The sequence below is a fragment of the Terrapene carolina genome, unplaced genomic scaffold (genome assembly GCF_002925995.2).
Source record: "Terrapene carolina triunguis isolate 2854851 unplaced genomic scaffold, T_m_triunguis-2.0 Scaffold695, whole genome shotgun sequence".
NCBI lineage: Eukaryota > Metazoa > Chordata > Testudines > Emydidae > Terrapene > Terrapene triunguis.
Window position 1 is genome coordinate 570117 of NW_020665046.1, and position 18503 is coordinate 588619.

Here is an 18503-nt window from a genome sequence, read left to right on the forward strand (position 1 = left end):
CATGCTTTTAAAAAAAATTCACTTTTTCTCTTCAATGGTTGTTAGGGCTCCAAGGCTGAAGAAAAAGGAGCAAGGATCACGGTTCCCTTGTTCTCCTAATGTACTCAACTTTTCTTTCAGAAAAATGCAGGAAGCAGGACCTGGGACATCTGTCCCTAGTTCACAGTGAGACTCTGTCTGGGTGTGGTGCAGAGCGAGTGGAGAGGAGAGACCTAGCTACTAATTTGCTTTTAACATGGCATGCTAGGAACAGGAGGGGTCAGGGGCTTTATATAAAGAGCCTCTTCTAACTCTTCACTGCATGCTGGAGAAAGCAGCACTATAGGGAAGATGCTGTCCTAAAGCCTCTGGATGCTATAACCTGTCAGACACCTACAAGTAACTGAAAAAACCTATCGACGCTTAAGGAGAGGGCTTGAAGGACCAACAACACTTTGACCATTACACATCTTTAGGAGATTACATTCTATGTAGCTGCGTGTGTCAGTTGGTGTAATAAGAATTTCCATATTTAAATAATTGCTACATCCCTGTCATATTCTATTCTTCACTTCCATGGTGCAGTAAGGCAGCATGACTGCTGCAGCTGGTACCAAGAGTTTAACTTCTCTCTCAAGCATCAAGTACAGACCAATGTTGGAGGCAGGATACCAGACTTGGCAGATCAATGATTTGATCCGGTATGGTAAATCCTAGTAAATCATAATGCACTACAGCAGGCTGTGAAAGATTCAGTATGTACAACGTTCTATTTTTAATTAAAAAAAACCTCAAATTATTTTTTACTCCGTAATTGTTGAGTTGTAGGTAAAACAGTATCTTCCTTCGCCCCCCCATCCCCACCTTGTTCCCCAAGCCGGGAGAGCAAGTTCCTGAAGTTGTTTTAAAACAAAAGTTTTCAAGCCAGTCACCATTTTAGTTCTTGGGGGTTGTGACCCCAGCCATTTCCCATACTCTGATTCACTTTATTTACCTAATTGAGACGATAAGAGACAGCACCTCTAGCAGGATGGCAATGATGAACACCACAACTGCTGCAGGTGGGGGAGGGGATAGGGCCATCCCATGTTTCAGGAAACAGGTGATCGAGAGTATGAGGAAGACTGTTGTGGACAGGAACACATCCAGGAGTGAACTGAAGGTAGCACTGGCAAACGTCTTCACAGGAGCATTCTTTATAACCTGTTTGGAATATGGGGGGTGAGAGGAAGTGGAAGAGAACATGAATACGTTTTTCTATGCTGATTACATTGTACTACACTCCAGAAACATATCTGAAAACAAAGAGAAAGAATACATAGCACTTTGCCAGCTCAGCACTTCAACATAAATACTGAATGACCACTGTGAAAGGAGTTGGTAGACTCAGTCCAGTTCCTGGTGGATGAGTCCACATCACAAAAAACATCAAAATTTGCACCCTTGTTCACAGTCATATTTTTAAAGGGCTCAAAGAACGTTTTCAGAATGCTAATAATATAGAAAGGTTACTGCGATGCTCTGTACCTCGGGGGAACACCCAGCACCCCCATGTTCACCCTTGTAAAATGATTGTGTGGTATCCAATGCAGAGTTTGTCATGTCAGGTGTCTTTGGAAGGCTCGTGATGCACTGAGCACTGTTGTTATAGTGATGTTATAGGTTATAATTTCATGTATATAGTTATGAGGTTGAAAATGTATTCTCATGGCTTAAAATTAGCCCAGGAAAAAACTCTCTGAGAGCAGAGAGGCAGTTCACACCTCATCAGGGCAGATATGGGACAAACCCAGCCCAGCCTCACAGGAACAGTGGACACTGGCCTAGGCAGCAACAAAAGAATCTGTTCGACTCTCGAGGGAATCACGCCCCCCTTCCTTTGCTCAGTTTGGAACTGCGATGAGATAATGCTCACCTGACTCTGGGGGGGGGGGGCAAAGCCAAGAGGGAAGAAAGGACATGATAAAAGGGAGAGACATTTGCCATGTTCTCTCTCTCTTCCACCTACATCTACAGACACCACACCAAGTAACTGAAGCACTGATCAAAGGGGAGAGCCTGGCTGAAAGACAACCAGCCAGCCAGTGGTGAGAAGCATCTAAGGTTGTAAGGGCACTGAAAGTGTTAAGATCAGCTTAGAATGCATTTTGCTTTTATTTAATTTGACCAAATCTGACTTGTTATGCTTTGACTTATAATCACTTAAAATCTATCTTTCTAGTTAATAAATCTGTTTGTTTATTCTACCTGAAGCAGTGTGTTTGGTTTGAAGTGTGTCAAAGGCTCCTCTTGGGATAACAAGCCTGGTACATATCAATTTCTTTGTTAAATTGACAAACTCATATAAGCTTGCAGTGTCCAGCGGGCATAACTGGACACTGCAAGACATAGGTTCCTAAGGTTGTGTTTGGGACCGGAGATATTGGCTAGTGTCATTTGGTTGCACAATCCAAGGTGCAGCTTACATGCCAGAGGCTGTGCATGAACAGCCCAGGAGTGGGGGTTCTCACAGCAGAGCAGGGTAAGGCTAACTCCCAGAGTCAAGGATTAGAGTGACCTAGCAGATCACCAGTCCAGACAACACCAGAGGGGAATGTCACAATTACACAAAAAGCATATAAAGACTAGGTAAAAACATTCTCAAGAACACAAGAGGGGATAAAAAGATACAAAATCACTTACTGCTATGCAGAATCTAATTCTCAACCCATAAAGCACATTGTCCCCTCCAAATCTATCACTTGGAGAGTGCAGATGGAGCAAGGGTATCGATCCCAGGACCCAAGGGGCTGTATACAGCCTTCTTGATGTATTTATTTGACCTCCCTGGCATATTCAGATTCTGTAGATTCTTTCATTAAAAAGAAAAAAAAACCCATTTCTGGCTCTCATGGTTACAGAGAAAACCTTTTCAATGAGAGTCTGCATGCAGTTTGAAATAATTACTCAGAGGTGTGAACTCCCTCATCTTTCCTTTTATCATCCTTAGAGCTAGAAACTAACATTCAGGTGCGCTCTTGAGATAAACAGCAAACTGAGCAGAGTTTATAGTTCTTGTCCCCATTAAAGTCAGTTTAGATTTTGGTTCACAAGAAGCAGCTTCCATAGCAAATATCTTACTGCTGGAAACAGAAAAAGAAGGAATAAATTGTTGGCTGTATCCAGATGTGCACTAACTCAAACATGCAAGGCTCATTCTTCTTTATCAATGTTCTAGTTCATAATGGTGCAAAATCCTCAAACACTTATTCAATCTGTACAGGACTAAGGTGCCACAAAGACTGAGAATGAAATGTTTGCCTGCCATATTTGGTAGTTTTGTCATCCTTTACCAAATGCCTGTGTGTAAGAAAAGCCAGGATGAAAAATTATTTAAAATTAATGGCATAAAATCAAAAGTGGCCTCTTTTCTGTGTTCAAGGGAAGATTAAACAAAACAGTGGGTCAAACCAGAATAATTTTTTTTCAGGTTCATGCAGCATTTGAATAAAGCCTCATTTGCACTGCCAGAAATCCTAATGCTTACTAATTTATAGACATATCATATAAATCAGAGTTCAAAATTAGCAATGATTCAAGGTCTTCACTAGTCCCACAGGGTCACCAAACCCAATTATGCAGGGCTGGCTCTAGGCACCAGCAAACCAAGCAGGTGCTTGGGGTGGCACAATTTCAGGGGTGGCATTTTTTTTTTTGCTTCGGCAGTTGCGATCCCGGGGTTTTTTTTTTTTTTTTTTGCTTGGGGTGGCAAAAAACCTAGAGCTGGCCCTGCAATTGTGCAGCCTAATGACTAACTATGTTTTGACAGCAGGTTTCAAGTATTTTTGCTAGTTTTAAATACTTCTTTTCACTGAGAAATGTTACCTGCTTTTTAAAAAATGAAATTTGAACAGGGAGCAAAGGCTTTCTTTCCACATCGTTAGCAAACAACCAACATAGATTTCTGAACCAGTTTCAAACATAGTTGACTGATAGCTCCTAGATAAATATCAATGAAAAAACGGTTACCTACCTTCTCATAACTGTTGTTCTTCGAGATGTGTTGTTCACGTCCATTCCACAATAGGTGTGCGCGTGCCGCGTGCACGAGCGTCGGAAACTTTTCCCTTAGCGGTATCCGTCGGGCCAGCGGGACCCCGCCTGAGCGGCGCCACTGCGCCGTACATATATACTCCCGCTGGCCCGACCCCCTCCAGTTCCTTCTTGCCGGCGACTCCGACAGAGGGGTAGGAGGGCGGGTGGTGGAATGGACGTGAACAACACATCTCGAAGAACAACAGTTATAAAAAGGTAGGTAACCGGTTTTTCTTCTTCGAGTGCTTGTTCACGTCCATTCCACATTAGGTGAATCACAAGCTTACCTTCGGAGGAGGGTAGGAGTCACGGAACAACTGATCGGAGGACCACCCCGCCAACCGCCGCGTCCTCTCAGGCCTGCTGGTTGACTGCATAGTGGGTTGTAAAGGTATGCACCGACGACCAGGTGGCTGCTCTGCAGATCTCCTGGATCGGGACCTGTGACAGGAAAGCCGCTGAAGCTGCTTGTGCCCTGGTCAAGTGGGCCATGACCGTTGGGGCTGGAACACCTGCGAGGTCATAACACACCCGAATGCAATCTGTAAGCCAGGAAGAGATTCACTGCGCTGACACCGGGAGGCCTCTCATCCTTTCCGCCACGGCCACGAACAGCTGCGTGGATTTACGAAAGGGCTTGGTGCACTCCAAGTAGAACGCCAACGCTCGACGGACATCCAGGGTATGCAGGCTGCGGTGACTTGGGTCCACGTGGGGTTTGGGAAAAAACACCGGCAGACAAATGTCCTGGCCTAGATGGAATTGTGAGACCACCTTTGGGAGGAACTTGGGGTGTGGGTGGAGCTGCACCTTGTCTTTATGAAATACCGTATATGGTGGCTCTGAGGCGAGTGCCCTCAGCTCAGATACCCTTCCTGCCGAGGTGATGGCCACCAGGAATCCCACCTTCCAGGAAAGGTGGAGGAGGGAACAGGTAGCAAGGGGCTCGAACGGGGGCCCCATGAGTTTAGAAAGGACTAAGTTGAGATTCCATGGAGGGACTGGGGGGCGTGAGTAAGGGAACACCCTCTCCAGCCCCTTAAGGAACTGCCCCACCATTGGGTGGGAAAACACAAAGCCCCCTGAAAATCCCGGGTGGAAGGCGGAGATGGCCGCCAGATGCACCCTGATCGAGGACGGGGCCAGCCCCTGCTGCTTGAGGTGCAGTAGATACTCTAGAATGGTAGGCACTGGAGCCTGGTGTGGCTGAACCTGTTGAGGCCCACACCAGCACGAGAACCTCTTCCACTTGGCCAGATAAGTCGCCTTGGTAGAGGGCTTCCTACTACCAAGTAGAACCTGCTGCACAGGGAGGGAGCACTGGCTCTCCAAAACGTTCAGCCACAGAGCTTCCATGCCGTTAGATGCAGTGATTGCAGGTTGGAGTGGAGGAGCCGCCCTCCGTGATGAAATCCCGGTGTAGGGGCAGGGTTACTGGGGCTTCCACCGACAGCTCCAGGAGCGTGGTGAACCAGTGCTGGCGGGGCCAGGCCGGGGCGATGAGGATGACCGCCACCCCATCCCTGCGCACCTTGAGCAGGACCTTATGCACCAGGGGAAGCAGGGGGAAGGCGTATTTCAATTCCCCTCCCCATGGGATCGCGAATGCGTCTGCTATTGAGCCCGGGCTGCGGCCCTGGAATGAGCAGAACTGCGGGCACTGGGTGTTGCCCTTGGTGGCAAAAAGGTCTACCCGGGGAAACTCCCACTTGCGGACGAGTGAATACATGACGTCCGCTCTGAGCGTCCACTCGTGCATGCGGTACAACCTGCTGAGGTGGTCCGCCAGTTCGTTCCGCACCCCCGGGAGATGTGACGCCTCGAGATGAATGGCGTGGGCTATGCAAAAGTCCCAGAGGAGGAGAGCCTCGTGGCAGAGCGGTGAGGAACGGGCTCCGCCCTGCTTGTTTATGTAAAACATGGCGGTCGTGTTGTCCGTCAGAACTGTCACGCTGTGAGCACTCAAAGTGGCGTGAAAGTTCTGGCAGGCTAAACGAACCGTCCTGAGCTCCTTCACATTGATATGGAGCAACTGCTCCACTTCCGACCACAAGCCCTGAGTCTTGAGGTCCCCTAGGTGAGCACCCCATCCGAGGTCTGACGCGTCCGTCACAAGCGTCAGGTCCAGCTGTTGTGCAGCAAAGGGGATGCCTTCGCAAACCACGGTCTGGGACAGCCACCACCACAGGGAGTCTAATACGTCCCTCGGGGCAGTCACTACCAAGTCCAAGGGGCCCCTGCCTGGGCAGTATACATGGGCAAGCCAAGCCTGCAGTGTTCTGAGTTTCAGTCTGGCATGCTTGACCACATGCGTGCATGCTGCCATGTGGCCCAGCAGCCTCAGGCAGCATCTGGCCGTTGTAGTGGGAAACTGGCACAGGGAGTTCACTGCTTGCTGGATGGCCAGGAATTGTGATACTGGGAGGCTCGCCTTTGCCTGTACCGCATCTAGGACCGCCCCTATGAATTCTACTCTCTGTGTTGGAATGAGGGTGGACTTGGGGACATTGAGCAGGAGCCCCAGCGTGCGGAATAATCTCAGGGCCACTTACACGTGGGACCGAACCTCCTCTTCGGACCGGCCCGCCAGGAGCCAGTCGTTGAGGTACGGGTAAACTTGGACCCTTTGCCTCCGTAGGAAGGCCGCCACTACCGCCATGCATTTTGTGAACACCCGTGGGGCCGCAGCTAGGCCAAACGGGAGAACCGTGAACTGGTAATGTTCTTGGTTCACAGTGAAGCGCAGGAATTGGCGATGCACCAGGTGGATGGCGATATGAAAGTATGCGTCCTTCGAGTCAAGGGCAGCGTACCAGTCCCCCGGATCCAGTGTACCAGTTCCCCGGATTGTGCCCAGAGAGACCATGCGGAACTGGGCCTTGACCAGGAACTTGTTGAGCCTACGCAGGTCCAGAATGGGTCGAAGGCCTCCTTTGGCCTTGGGAATGAGGAAGTAGCGGGAATAGAACCCTTTCCCTCTTAGGTCCTTCGGTACCAACTCTACTGCCCCCGCTTCTAGGAGTGTGCGAACCTCCTCTTACAGGAGGTGCTCGTGAGAAGGGTCCCTGAAGAGGGACGGGGAACGGGGATGGGAGGTAGGCAGGGAGGAGAACTGCAGCATGTAAGCGCATTGCACCGTGCGTAACACCCAACGGTCCGACATAATGCTGGACCACGCACGGGAGAAGCGGGACAGGCGATTCAGGAAACAAGGGGATGGATCTGGTGATTGGTCTGGTACGCTGTCCTCGAGCGCACCTTCAAAAGTCTGGTTTAGGGCCGGGCTGAGACTTATGCTGGCCTTGGCTCTGGCCCGACCTATTGGAGCTATTGTTATTATCATTACGCCGCTTCCTGTTATCCCTATTTCGCCTGAGGTAGGGCTCCTGCCTAGGACGAGGTTGGTAGTGACGCTGAGGAGGAGGCTGTGGCTTGAAGGGCTTTCTTTGGGTCGCCGGGGTGTGCATACCCAGCGACTTGAGTGTGGTCCTCGAATCCTTGAGGCTATGCAGCTTTGCGTCCGTCTGGTCCGAAAAGAGCCTGGACCCTTTGAAGGGGAGGTCCTGGAGCGAGTTCTGGACCTCAGGTGGCAGACCTGACTACTGTAGCCACGCCGAGTGTCGCATGACCACGCCAGATGCGACTGTCCTGGCCGCTGCATCCGCTGAATCCAAGGACGCCTGGAGAGAGGTCTTCGCTACGGCCTTGCCTTCGTCCACCAGCGCCGTAAACTCCTGTTGGGAACCCTGCGGGAGGTTGTCCTTAAACTTCCCCACTGCCGCCCAGGAGTTGAAGTTATGTCTGTTGAGGATGGCCTATAGGTTAGGAATCCTCAACTGGAGGCCCCCTGAGGAATACACCTTCCTGCCAAACAGGTCCAGGCGCTTCGCTTCCTTGGCCTTAGGGGCCGGGGCCTGCTGCCCATGGTGCTCTTTCTCATTTACCGCTGAGACTACCAGGGAACATGGGCTTGGGTGGCAAAACAAGAAGTCGTACCCCTTTGACGGGGCGAAGTACTTGCGTTCCACACCTTTGGCTGTTGGAGCACTGGAGGCCGGGGTCTGCCATGTAGTCTTATAGTTCGACTGTATGGTCTTAATCAGTGGAAGCGCTATTCTGGATGGACCCTCTGGGCTCAGGATGTCCACCATGGGGTCCTCCTGCTTAACCGTCTCCTCTGCCTGTAACCCCAAGTTATGAGCAACCTTACGCAGCAGCTCTTGGTGGGCTCTGTGGTCTATTGGCGGCGGTCCTGATAGCGCTATGCCTGCCACCGCTACATCCGGGGATGACGAGGAGGTCAGCAGCTGCTCCGCTTCCTCCTGCTGGTCCCCTTGGTCCCCCTCCCCCAAAGGAGGGGCTTCCGGCTCGGGCCCGGACAGCTGACCCTGGGGCGGCACCGGACTCGGTGCCAGTTTCTCTGGTCTCTTGCTCGGCGACGGTGCAAGTGGTGTGGATGCCGTAGCTTCCCGCATGGAGGAGCATCAGTGCAGGGACCGGGACCGATGCACTGAGTAGTTGGCCCTGGAGGGAGCCCCTTGCCGCTGGTGGTAGGCCCAAGGGGTCCAGAAGGGCCAGTGTCCTGGCGGTCCCCACTGGGGTTGCCACCCAGCCTGGTATTCTCTGCTGTCCGGTGCCCGGTGCGGGTAAGTGTATCAGCCCGAGTCGGCGCCGGACTCCAGAGACGCCAAGCGTGAAGGCCACGGCGGTGCCGTCGACCTGTGCTGGCGGGAGGCCGACGAGCAGCTTCTTGCCGATCGGGAACGGGATCGGTATCGGTGTTCCCGAGACCTGGACCTGGACTGGTGACTTCTGGAAGCCTTCGGTGATGGTTGGCTTGCCTTCTCCTGGTGCCGGTCTCTGGAGGGTGCCGGAGAGCGTCGGGTCCCTTGCACTAACCCTGTGCGCTGACTTGTCTCCAGTACCGAGGCTTCCTTCTGCGTCATGGGTAACTGAGAGTCCACAGACTCGACGTTTAACCGGGAGCGATGCCAAGAGGGTGTCCTCGAACGGCGCACCATTGCCGGCTTTCCCCTCGATGGCACTGGGGGCCCGGGTGTCGGAGGCTTCTCCCTGATCAGGAGGGGGCTCACCGCCAACAACCCGATGAGGTCCTTCACCGCCTCAAAGGTGTCAGGCATGGAGGGCTGATCTATTACTCACTCGAGCCCGTCATCCTCACTGAGTTCACTTAGGGCTGGACTCAGTGGGACTTGTGGCGCCGGTGCCATCGGTGCCGGCGCAGGCACAATGTTCATCCTGCTCTTTCCGGTGCCCGGGCCCTTAGATGGCGCCGGTCTCCTTTGTGGGGAACGTCCGCGCCCTTCTTTTGGTTTGACCTTGGGCTGCACCGGGGAGGATGAGCACTGCTGTGGCCTACTTTTCTCCGAGGCTGATGGCTTGCGGTGCTTATCCGGCACCGGGTCTCTTGACGACTCCGGGGCACTCTGCACCGAGGAGGCTGGAGCTGGTGTCAGGTGCTCCGGGCCCGATGGCTGCAGCGCTGCCTCCATCAACAACTGCTTAAAGCAAAAGTCTCTCTCTTTCTTTGTTCTAGGCTTAAACGCCTTGCAAATCTTACATCTCTCTGTTTGGTGTGCTTCCCCCAGGCAACGTAGACAGGAGTCGTGGGGGTCGCATGGGCTTGTGGCACGTGGCGCAAGCCTTAAACCCCTGGGCCTGCGGCATGCCCCGCGGCCCCGGGTGGGTGCTGGAAGCCTCCAAGCACCTAATCTATTAAGTGTTCACAACAATAGAATGCAAATGAACTGATAGCAGCTAAGTACTCTAAAGCTAAGGGATTGCTTCTCCTACGAGAGCAAGAATTTGTTCCAACGTCGCCACGGACGGTAAGAAGGAACTGGAGGGGGTCGGGCCAGCGGGGGTATATATGCACGGCGCAGTGACGCCGCTCAGGCGGGGGCCCCGCCGGCCCGATGGGTACCCCTAAGGGAAAAATTTCCAACGCTCGTGCACTCAGCGCGCGCACACCTAATGTGGAATGGACGTGAACAACCACTCGAAGAAGAATGGTAGTATCTGATATGAGGGGAAGCTCACAAAGCAGATAAAGTACTTGTCTCCTTTTGGAATTCTTTGAGTCTTAGGAAGTGTCTCTGTAAGATCCACTGTATAGATCTTGGCAGTGGACTTGGATAATGCTGTGCATTTCCTGTTGTGCTTCCCCTAAGGGTACATACTGCTCTCAAATTCTGTGAAGTGATGTATATGCTGGAACTCCCTTAGCAGTACGTACAGCTTAATATTTTTAGACATATGGCGTCATGAACAAAACAGTTATAGAGGGAAATACAGAAAGCTCCACAAAACCTTTGCAAATACTTGTTCATTCAACAAATTTGAGGAATATTGGCTAACTATTAAGGTAGACGTTTAAATAATTTATTAATATCTTCACATTAAATTAAACATTCTAGAGGTGACTGAGTCTAGATTTGAGAGACTGGATCATTGATCCTGGAGTCAGTGACAGGGAAAGGAGCATGACCAGTGGATTAAACTCCATAATAGAACAGGTAAAAGTAAGCTTTCAGCGAGGGGAAGTCCTTTACGGAAAGTGATCAGAGAGCAACCTAAACGTACAGCTGAAACAATGGGATTAAGATGAATTCATCAGCTATGGTATCACTGGTAGTAGCTTTCACTGATCGCTGACTGCAAGCCAATCAAACAAATGTCATATACCCACCATGAAGGTCATTTTGTACCCCAACATTTTTTTAAAAAAATGGCTGTATACTTGGAGTTCTACCTCCATCCTGGTTTCAAAGACACAAAGTAAAGATAATCAAGCAGCTCAGAAAAAAACTTGTGAAAGCAGTCTATGCTGCCCATTTTCATGTATGAAAAATACTGTGCATAATATAAACTTTGAAAATTTCAGTGAAGGAGAATAGAAATAGTTTGTTTCAGATAAATAATCACATACATATCCTACATTGTACAGTATTTGTAACCATAATTCTGGCCAATTCTCAGCAATTTACATTCTAAAATAGCTAATGATATTTCATTTCACACTATTCCAATAAAGCAATAAGCTGCAAATTTCTACTTTTGTAGATTATTTGGTGCATGCTTTCAGTATGCTATAATTTCAGAAAAAGTCAGGTTGGGGAGGGAAATAATGTTTAGTTCAAAAGGAGCCCTAGTGATCCCAAAACAGATAAATACTACTAATTTTAGAGGGGGGAGTCCTTTACTTCCCCCCCCCCCATATTTATTTCTCCCTCCTTTTTCATTTTTCCTTACAGTTCACTACATGTCAAATGTCTCAGATTGGAGGAGAGATCAATAACAGAAAATGTATTACCTGATGATTTCCTTTCTGGGACAGACTTCTCCTCCAATCCACCCCAACCCAGAGAAGTTTTTCAGGTATTTCTAGAATGGCCTCTTTATAGATCAGTGTAGTTATATAAGGCATCACTAGTAAGAATTTTCATGTATCTAATAAGACATAAGTGTTCCAATACAGCTCTGGAAGATTGTGTCCAAGCCCAGAAACCCAGTGGACAAGTATAAATTATTTCTGTTATTGCCAGAAGAGCAGCGCAGCAGAACTGGCAGAGGACAGCACCAGAAATGAAATAATCAAGATACAAAATTTTCCATTTTATTTTAGTCTTCCTCCTGTAGAACCAGGAGTCTTAGTTACCTTGAGCCCAAATGTACAAACCCCAGAGGCAAAAAAAGGCGAAAACACTTTTAAATATGACCTAAAATAGCTATGAATCTTATAGTTTTGTATAGCACCCATCACTGTAGTATCAAAGCACTTTTCTATATCTAAATATGTCATGACTTAAAAGTAACTGGGATCTTATTTGGCTGGAAGGAAGAGCTACATGTCCCATTGGAAATCTGAGCTTCTCGCTTTACCAATAGGCTACAGACCTCATTATATCTATATGGGCATTGGATATCAGTCATTAAACCTTTTATTTACTAAAGACGCAGCACTGCCTATCCCAAGACTATTGTAATTTTGAGGGGAATGAAATATTTTGAAAATACTTTTTCTGCAACCTGTGAGAAATATAAAGAACGTATGAAGCTGTGAAGTTGGTGACAGTATTATCTGTACTCATTTGGAATATCTGCATAATCCACACGTTGTTTTGACATTTGAGTAATGCACCCATTTAAAAAATCACACTGATAAAACCCTTAGCCCCATAACACACTATACACGCTATTTATCTAGGGTTCTTATATGCCCACATTATTTAGCAATCTGAGGGCCTCACAAAATTATGATAAACACATGAAGATGTAGATACTGCTCTTTCCTCTTTTCCTTCCATTTGGAAAGCACTGAATGTAGTGTACTATATATGGTATGTGTAAATATTATTACATATGTACACACAGATAGATACATTATGTTATTAACATCCAGTACTTTATAATGGTTTATAAACAGCAGCAAATATTTACTACCAGTTACATTTTGTAGGCTTGATTTTTTCCTTGTTTCACTCAATTTATTGACAAAAGCAGATGCAGTACTAGCATGCTGAGAAATAACAGCTCACAGCTATTATTTAAGTATCCACACCAGCAGAAATTAAATGTAAATTCTTTCCATAGTATCACGACACAGCTTTTACTCAAAGATAGAGTGAGAGTTTCAGAATGCACTAAAAACACATTTATGCTTAATTGTATTATAAGGTAAACTAGAGATGTCTGAGGGCTTGTTTTTATTACCGCACTAAATTGGCACTGCTGCATCGATGCAGTGGCGCCGAATTAGCGAGTCTGGTGAATGGGAGAGCGCTCTCTTGTCGACGTAATTACTCCACCTCAACAAGAGAAGGAAGCTATGTCGGTGGGAGAGAGTCTTCCGTCGACATAGCATGGTGTAGACGCCGCTTTAAGTCAAAGTAAGTTACGTTGCTCAGGGGGTTTTTTCACACCCCATGAGCGACATAACTTACATCGACTTAGGCAGTAGTGTAGACAAGCCCTTATTTATTAAGACTGAAATTACAGGAAGATAGGGACAAGGACAATGCAATCATATAGTACAAGAATTAAGGAAGAAATGTCTCCATAGGATTTATTTCTTACCAGTGGTAGAGGGAAGGCTGGGGAGGGGGGAACTCAACCCTCTCCCCCAATATTAATCAGTTAACTCTGACATCTGAAGTTGATATTTACCAGTAGAGAATCCCTTGCTACCAGCTGATGTCAAGGAAGCAAGGATACCTGCCATGTCTGAAAGTGGGACGCAATGTAATAAAAAGACAAAAAATTCAGGACACTAATATTTGGTAGTGCAGAATTCTTAAAATGATGTGGAGTTCATTTCTTTAACTAAAGTCTTCTGTACTTCCAATTTCATACTGCAGTAGTTTTATGTAATTTACAACACTGAGATGAAAGCACGTTTGGGTGAGGATGAGATAAACTAGGGACTGCAATAAGTATTAGAGAGCCAAGATCCAATTTTGAGAGTTTTCGTTCTGTAAGTTAAGATATTTGAAACGGCAGTAAGGAGCATTTGCCTTCCACTATTACCTGATTACAGAATTTTGGCCTGGTGAAAGCTAAATCTAAATATGAAAATGAAGGTACAGTAGAACCTCGGAATTACAAACACCTTGGGAATGGAGGTTATTGGTAACTCTGAAATGTTTGTAACTCTGAACAAAACGTTATGGTTGTTCTTTCAAAAGTTCACAACTGAACATTGACTTAATACAGCTTTTAAACTTTACTATGAAGAAGAAAAATGCTGCTTTCTCTTTAGTTTTTTAGTAGTTTACGTTTAACATAGTACGGTACTGTGAGTGATTTTTTTGTGTGTGTGTGTGACTCTGCTGCTGCCTGATTGCGTACTTCTGGTTCCAAATGAGGTGTGTTGTTGACTGATCAGTTTGTAACTCTGGTGTTCATAACTTTATAGAGTATAGAGTCAACAGCTGAAATTTATTCTGGTCCATTTTTACTGGTGAATGAAAATAGAATGCCAGAAAGAATCTAATGTTCAAATCCTGGAAACTGATCATGACAGGTGAACTAAACTAAGGTGGTCATTTCTCAGTAGTTCTAAATATTAAGTCATATTTGACACTCCATGATCTCAGTCATCAACTGCAATAAAATTTGCAAAAACAGTGAGAGAATTATTTTGGCTCCTACAACCTGTACAGAAAGACTGCTGACACCCAACCCAATTCAGGGGAAAACGCACCTCTTCCTGATAGCTGGTCCTGTAAGTCATCTCCAAGTCCCCATCCAGGAAGTTCAGGCTCAACTTGTTAATTGGTGGTTTAAAGAAATAGTCTTTCATCAGGCTAAAGAGAACAGAGAGACAATGTGAACAGTTTTACAAGGAGTTTACTTAGCTGTAATTCTTCTTCAAAGATACCATTTCACAGGTTTCTCACTCTTGGATCTCTGCTTCCAGTGTGAAACCGTTGGTCTTAACAGTTTTGATCTTTTGAAGTACTGGTAGCTTCTCATTGTTCATCAGAAGCTGCAGTACCTACAGCAGGGTTGGGCAAACTTTTTAGCCGGAGGGCCACATCTGGGAATAGAAATTGTATGGCGGGCCATGAATGCTCACAAAATTGGGACTGGGATGCAGGAGGGGGTGAGGCTCTGGCTGAGGGTGCAGACTCTGGGGTGGGGGTGGGGATGAGGGGTTTGGGGTGCAGGAGGGTGCTCTGGGCTGGGATCGAGGGGTTTGGAGGGCGGGAGGGGGATCATGGCAGGGGTAGGGGGTTGGGGCATGGGGGGAGGCTCAGGGGTGCAGGCTCCAGGGCGGCGCTTACCTCAAGTGGCTCCCGGAAGCAATGGCATGTCCTTTCTCCAGCTCCTATGTACGCTGCCCCGTCCACAGGCACTGCCCCTGCACCTACCATTGGCTGTGGTTCCCAGCCAATGAGAGCTGCTGGGGTGGCACTTGGGGCAAGGGCAACGTGCAGAGCAGAGTGCCCTGGCTGCCCCTACGCATAGGAGCCGGAGGGGGGTCATGCCACTGCTTCCGGGAGCCACGTGGAGCGGCCCCCAACCCTGGTCCCCGGCTGGCGCACCGGAGTGGGGCAAGCCTCAGACCCCACTCCCCAGCGGGAGCTCAAGGGCCGGATTAAAATGGCTGGCGGGCCGGATCTGGCCCGCGGGCTGTAGTTTGCCCACCCCTGACCTACAACATCACTCCGCATCCTTAAAGTGAAAGGTGAAAATTCCCCAAAAAACATTTATAAGAAAAGGAAACATTTCATTACAAATAAACAAACAAACAAATACATTAATACAAACAAAGAAGACAGGCTCTTAAATTGTCAGGAAGACATTAAAAGTCTTTTCAAAAAACTTTCGAACCATAGGATAACTGAAGAAATAAGTGTCCACAGATCAGCAAATGGTATACATTAATAGCTTCCAGACATTGACACATGCAAGAGACACAGCCTTTTTTTAACTGAAGCATATCAAATATCAGAAATTGATAAAAAGTTGAAAAATTATTAATAAAGTATTTTCCATTTCAGGGAACAGCACTTGGTTGTCACTGCCTTCAGAGACTAATAATAACTCTGCACCTTCCCAGGATCATACAACAACAGCACTAGACAATCCAGACAACCAGGTAAAGGAATCTGAGACAGGGTTGGAGAGCTCAGCCTTGTTTCTGAGACAGGAGATCCAAAAACCTTTGGTAGAAGAGCCAAAGGCACTGATGAACAAAGAGAATGACATACTAGACCTGATGAGCCTGGCAGCAGATACAAGGAATGTTTGTGCACTCTCTCACCTTTTCCTCCCAGTGCCTGGTGGAGGAGAAGCATACAAGAAGCCTCAATTCTGATTCAGTAGAAAGGCTTTCTGAGCGAGAGATGGAACATTTTGAGGTTACAATGGATGTAAACAGATTTATGGCAGAACATGTTCACTTGTGTTACCTCTGACATTTGCAACACTTGTCATCTGCAAGTGTTTTCTTTCCCTGGTAGATGTCAGGCAGCTGGATGAGCCTGATGCTGTGTACATCATTAACAATGCTTTATGGCAGAGTGTCCGAGAGTATGCTCGTACACCTTGTTTATGTAATATTCCACAGTGATACTGTAATCAGCACCTCTTTTCCTCTAATCTGAGATAGGAAAGATTTCAGAGAACATGGCGCTCTACTCCCTGGAGCTCCAACTTACTTATATGCAATTATATCCTTCTGTGATTCCGTTTGTACACCATAATTACATTTCTGAGACTTGAAGGAGAGTTCTGTGTTGCTCAAAAGCTTTTCTTCTTCACCAATATAAGTTAGTTCGATAAAAGATATGACCTCATCCACCTTGTCTCTGTAATTACACTGGCTGTTTAGAGTCAATTTTTATTATTATTAAGGTTGCAGTAGTGTCCAAAATGTGCTAGGAACTTTTCAAACACAGAGGATGACAGTGTCCCTGCCTGAAAAACTGTAATACAGTATAGAAAATGAATGACCCATCTCAAGTTGGATGCATCCGGTACAATCATCGCTAAGTGAACGTTTCTGAAACACACACTGAAAAAAACTCTTGGGGTCATTTATCAAATCTGATGCCAACTACATGAAGATGCTGAAGGATCCCATGGAGCTGATCTCCACTTATATTGTTTTCTCTTGAGTTGCCTACTCCTCTGCTGCTGACAAGGAAGTGTTCTGGAAGCCCTAGAAGCACAAACTCAATGGCATAAGATAATAGAAAGGAGATTTTTCTATTGAGATGCAGGACGAGTCAATCCCAGATATCTGGCCAATGACTTTGTACCAAAGTGCTTTTAATGTGTCAAGTTTTTAAGGTCAGCTTTCAAATGTCAAACCACAATCCTTGACTGGATCTCCAGAGAAAGACCAGAAGACTTCAACCATGAATAATGGCGATGATTTTACTTCATTATCTCAGCCCTTGCTATGTACTGAAAGCATTATAGGAGGCACCAAGAAAATGACAAGTTACACTCTGATCAAATCTCCTCCTCCTGCGTGGTTAGAGCTATTTTTATTGAGCTGTCCATGCAGAGGCTAGCAGGGATTTCAGACACTCATCTGGCATTCTGATATGTCAGGGTGACATCTTGGCAAAGTACACTTCAGCCAAATTGCCAATGTATGAATTTTATGAGCTTTTTTGGGTGGTTGGACTTTCTTCCTCCATGAAATCTTAAAAACAAAAGAAGACAGAGAATGTAACTTCACTTCAAGAAACAAAGTATCAAAAAAGCCAGAATGGAGAACAGGCCTCAAAGCGCCAAAGACTAGGGTCCAGTGGAATGAGGCACCAAGTCCAGTTGACTCTAAGCAGAGTCAGGAAACAGACTGAGCATCTATAGGGCCTTTGAGAACGTGCCTGCTATAATGCCCTAGCTGCTGCCTGCATGCCTCTTATTTCTATTAATCAAATAGTGTTAGGAAAATGAAGATTGAAATAAATCACCTTTGTAGTTAAAAGAGGAACCTGGTCAAAGAAACAACACTAAAAGGATGAAGCGGTATGAAGAAAGGAGCATATTAGGGTGCTACTCTGCAGGCCATGGCTAGAAGAGACCTTAGAATGCACTGAAGTGCACCATAGATACTGTCATGGCTGGGATATGAGGAACAGTTACCAGCATTTCAAAGGATTAACATTTTTAAGAGCTCTCAAGGCTGATTCCCCACTCTGGCACTTCAAGTGCAGAAGGTGGGGGCCTGCAAGGACTCTAAAAATTAATACTTGCCACTCCAGACTTGTATTAAACTCCCAAGGTTACAGTTTTTCTCTGACCTTGGCTGGGTAAATGCTGCCATAACCCAAATGCAAAACCCCTTGGAATCCAGGAAGGCTCACTTGGGAATTCCTTCCTGTGGGGTACCCTGAAACCCTTTCACCCCCCCCCCCCCCGGGAAGAGCTGAGAAAGGAAAACAAAGAAATCAGCTGTTGCCCACCAGCTAATTAAAAAACATGTGCACAAACCTCTTAAGACACAAAAAATCCAATCCTGTTCTTAAAAAAGGTAAATTTTATTAAAAACAAAAGGAAAGAGAATACATATGGATCTTAGGCTTTTACTAGATTTGAAAATCCCACTTACAAAAATTAAACATCAAGAATAACCTTCTTGAGGTCCAGCTTAAAGGTTACAAGCAAAACAAAAGCATTTGGGGTTAGCACAGAGGAGTCCATAAGCCTTACAAAACAAAAGAAATAAACCTAATCGCGTCTTCCTAGACATTTCTGATCTACTTACACATCTGGGTTTCCAAATAAGCAATTTCTAGGCCTGATTCTGATGATTTTCATACCTGGCCTTCAGCTTCTCACAGCATAACTGCTGCTCTGTTCCCCTCTTCCCTGGAGAACAACAACAGACACAAAGGGCAATTTTCCCCCCAATTTTAAAAAGTTCTAGCCTTCCCATTTGGCTCTTTAGGTCAGGTGCCCACTCCCTT

General features: G+C 46.9%; 1 protein-coding gene across 2 annotated transcripts in view; it reads right to left on the bottom strand.

Moving 5' to 3' along the window:
• ADCY9 (adenylate cyclase 9) overlaps positions 1-18503 on the bottom strand; it is a 183425-nt gene that overhangs the window by 38581 nt on the left and 126341 nt on the right. For both annotated transcript variants that reach the window (XM_026659818.2, XM_026659816.2), the window contains exons 5-6: positions 14276-14378; positions 974-1182 (exon numbers count right to left, since the gene is read on the bottom strand). In XM_026659818.2, the coding sequence (XP_026515603.1) occupies positions 974-1182; positions 14276-14378 (312 nt within the window). The remainder of the gene's footprint in view (positions 1-973; positions 1183-14275; positions 14379-18503) is intronic.